Here is a 3,300-nt window from a genome sequence, read left to right on the forward strand (position 1 = left end):
TTATTGTCTTTCTCAGCTACTAATAGAACTGCAGCAGATTCATCATTCTGGACATTTGGGCTTGGACCCACACCCCATTCTGAAAACTACAGATTAACTCCTAGAAGTTACAACTTACATAGATAATGTACCCTATGGATTGCAATGTATTCATATGACTCACACACTTCTTATATTGCCATTGAGCTTGTATCCCAGCAGAGAATTTGTTTTTGAGACAATAACAGTACAAACAGACTTTGATTGTTTTGCCATTTTTAATGCTCTGAAGTTGAGTCTACATTAACAGAAATTGTTTGTCTATGCTAATACTCAGACTAGCAGTTGATAATGAGGCTGAGGTGGTTATTACGAAATTCTTCATATGTCACTAATAAGGATATTTCTTAGGGCTTTTTATTATATCCTAATGCTTTCCCTCATTCTCTCCATTATGTTCTCCCTCATCCTTACTTTTATGCTTGCTCTCATGGTTTCCTTTAGACTCTGCCTTTCCATTTGACCTTTTTTGCCTAACTGGTTCAGTAACTGTTTCCACTTCCTTGTCTTCTCCATCCTTGACTTCTCCTTTTCCAAGCTCAGCTCCTTTCCCATGTCCCTTTCCATGCGCATCTCCTTTTCCATGTCCCTTGCCATGTTCTTCTCCTTTCCCATGTCCCTTTCCATGCTCTTCTCCTTTACCATGTCCCTTTCCATGTTCTTCTCCTTTTCCATGACCCTTTCCATGTTCTTCTCCTTTCCCATGTCCCTTTCCATGCTCTTCTCCTTTCCCATGTCCCTTTCCATGCTCTTCTCCTTTCCCATGTCCCTTTCCATGCTCTTCTCCTTTTCCGTGTCCCTTTCCATGCTCAGCTCCTTTCCCATGTCCCTTTCCATGTTCTTCTCCTTTCCCATGTCCCTTACCATGCTCTTCTCCTTTACCATGTCCCTTTCCATGCTCAGCTCCTTTTCCGTGTCCCTTTCCATGCTCAGCTCCTTTCCCATGTCCCTTTCCATGTTCGACTCCTGTGCTATTTGCTGGTACTTTTCCTTCTCCTTCTTGACCTTGCTCTTGATTCTCTTCTTTAGCTTCTCTTTTATTCTTACTCTTTCCTTTGTCATCATGTAACCAGGTAAGGTCCTTTTCAGCTGGAATATATAAAACAAAAGTTCTTGATGAAAAAGAGTTTCATTCAAAAGGCACCACTCTAATGTTTGATGCAAAATGTTCTTAACTTGTTTTTAAACAATTATTGGAACTAACTCATTGGGTTAAATGGGTTGTTCACCTTTACATTATTTTTTAGTATGATGTAGAGAGTGATATTCTGAGACAATTTTTTTTTTAGTTATTACGCTTTTTATTCAGCAGCTCTCCAGTTTGCAATGTCAGCAATCTAGTTCTTAGGGTCTAAATCCCCCTAGCAACCTTGCACTGATTTAAATAAGTAGCAATAACAATAAATGTAGCAATAACAATAAATGTGTAGCCTTACAGAGCATTTGTTTTTTATTTGGGTTAGCGACCCACCCCCACCCTCCATTTGAAAGCTGTAAAGAGCCAGAAGAAGGTAAATAATTCAAAAACTATAAAAACAATAATGAAGACCAACTTTAAAGTTGCATTGGACATTCTACAACATACTAAATGTTAACTTCAAGGTGAGACACCCTTTAAAGACCACTTTATTGGCCCTTGCTTATTGTTATCCTTTATTTATACAGAACTGTCATGTTCTAAAGGGTTTTACAGAGGTGATCCAACATCCCTGCCCCAGGGCTGATTACAATTCAGGTATGGGGAGAACATACAGATCTTGCAGAAGGAGAACATCCCAACTCTTTGCTGAATTTTTAATGGTGTTTAACAAGCTGACATGTTTATCAAAGCATTGGGGTTGTATAGACATCCCTGAGAGGGGAACCTGGAAACATAAGCTTTGATGTAAGTGTGATTTTTGTGTTTTTTATATTCATTCTTTTTTTTTCTAGTTTTCAATATATTTGTTGGTTTGCTATTATACTGAAATAGACACAATAGCACCACCCAGGGGCGTAACTACAGAGAAGCAGACCCTGCGGCTGCAGGGGGGCCCAGGAGGTATAGGGTGCCTATGAGGCCCTAATTAATGAGAAATGTCAATATATATTGGTAAAACAGGACAACCTCTGGAAATGTTGGGGGCCCTAAAATTAATTTGCTGTGGGGCCCAGTAACATCTAGTTACTCCACTGGCACCACCACCACCTGCTCATTAGTCCATCACACAGACCTGATAGAAGAAAATTTAAAAAGATCAAAGTCTTAGGTTTGAAGATTCTTCTCTACCTACAGCCAAAATGTAGATGGCTTTGCTGGTGTCCTGGGAAATTTTCACCATTTTCTATAAAACATGAGCCCAAGTGTGGGGCAAGAGTAACATAGTCACATAGGTATCTCTCTCCTTGCCTTACTCCAAAAGGTTCATATACTCTATACATGGAAAAGCTGTACATGTCTTTTTGGGGAAAAAAAGTATTTCAAGTATCTATAGAGCAGGATATAATCTGCCCCCAATTAACTTGGAGTTAAAGAGGTACTTACAGAATATTGGTTTCACACACTTCATTGCACCACATCGCATTTTGCAACATATAGTTTTATCTGTGCAGTCCTCATCCGCTGTACAGTTTGTCAATTTGGAGTGATGAGAGTGGTGCTTAGAATGCCCTTCTCCGCCCTTTTCATCTTTCCATTTCTTGCTCTTTTTCTGAAAATGTTCTTCCACCTTTTCTTTGAGCTCTGGGTTCTTCTCCAAAAACTCTTCAAGGCACATCCCTCGCTTCCCATCTACTGCCTTGTCAGAAACAGCTGTTGACATTAGATTAGAGACTATAAATTTCTTTTTGCTTTGATTTTCTTTTAGTTCTACTTCCTACCAGATATTAGGGTTTTCCCCTTTAAATGCCTGGCTTACAGGTGTTCAAAAAATGTAGACTCTTGGGGCTCAAGAAAATCTGTGGTAGAGAGTTTGGCATGTACTGCTTCTTGGTTACTTGAATACTCTTGATGTGTGGGTCAAAAAAATGCCTTAATCTGCATTTTTTTTTTTTAACCGAGGCCCAACCTGGCCTGAAATTAAGAATGGACTTGAAGACCAAGGCTATATGAAACATTTGACTCAGTAAATCTCAGGATACAATTGGTTTAAAAGTGATGATTACATTTGATTCCAATTATACTGTTGAGTCAGACCTCAGTGATAGTCTATCCCAATGATTGCAGCCAATGCCCTTTTTAAAAAATCATTTTTAGATGGATTAGGCACTACAGGTTGATAC

General features: G+C 39.2%; 1 protein-coding gene across 1 annotated transcript; it reads right to left on the bottom strand.

Annotated features, from left to right (window-relative positions):
* Window positions 1-247: 247 nt before the first annotated feature.
* On the bottom strand, window positions 248-2,826 carry LOC121396198 (glycine-rich cell wall structural protein 1.8-like). Its single transcript, XM_041570867.1, has 2 exons — window positions 2,564-2,826; window positions 248-1,128 (listed from the first exon to the last, which is right to left on the bottom strand). The coding sequence occupies exons 1-2, from the start codon at window positions 2,793-2,795 to the stop codon at window positions 407-409; spliced, it is 954 nt and encodes a 317-aa protein (XP_041426801.1). The 5' UTR covers window positions 2,796-2,826; the 3' UTR covers window positions 248-406.
* Between the last annotated feature and the right edge of the window lie 474 nt (window positions 2,827-3,300).

This window comes from Xenopus laevis, chromosome 7S, assembly GCF_017654675.1.
Source record: "Xenopus laevis strain J_2021 chromosome 7S, Xenopus_laevis_v10.1, whole genome shotgun sequence".
Taxonomy (NCBI): Eukaryota; Metazoa; Chordata; class Amphibia; order Anura; family Pipidae; genus Xenopus; species Xenopus laevis.

What these genes read in the sequence shown, in the direction of transcription:
- LOC121396198 (XM_041570867.1), bottom strand. Translation starts at nt 2,795, where the DNA reads ATGTGCCTTGAAGAGTTTTTGGAGAAGAACCCAGAGCTCAAAGAAAAG. An exon ending in GTGTGTGAAACCAATATTCT is followed by an intron (nt 1,129 to 2,563) that starts GTAAGTACCTCT and finishes TATATATTCCAG; the next exon opens with CTGAAAAGGACCTTACCTGG.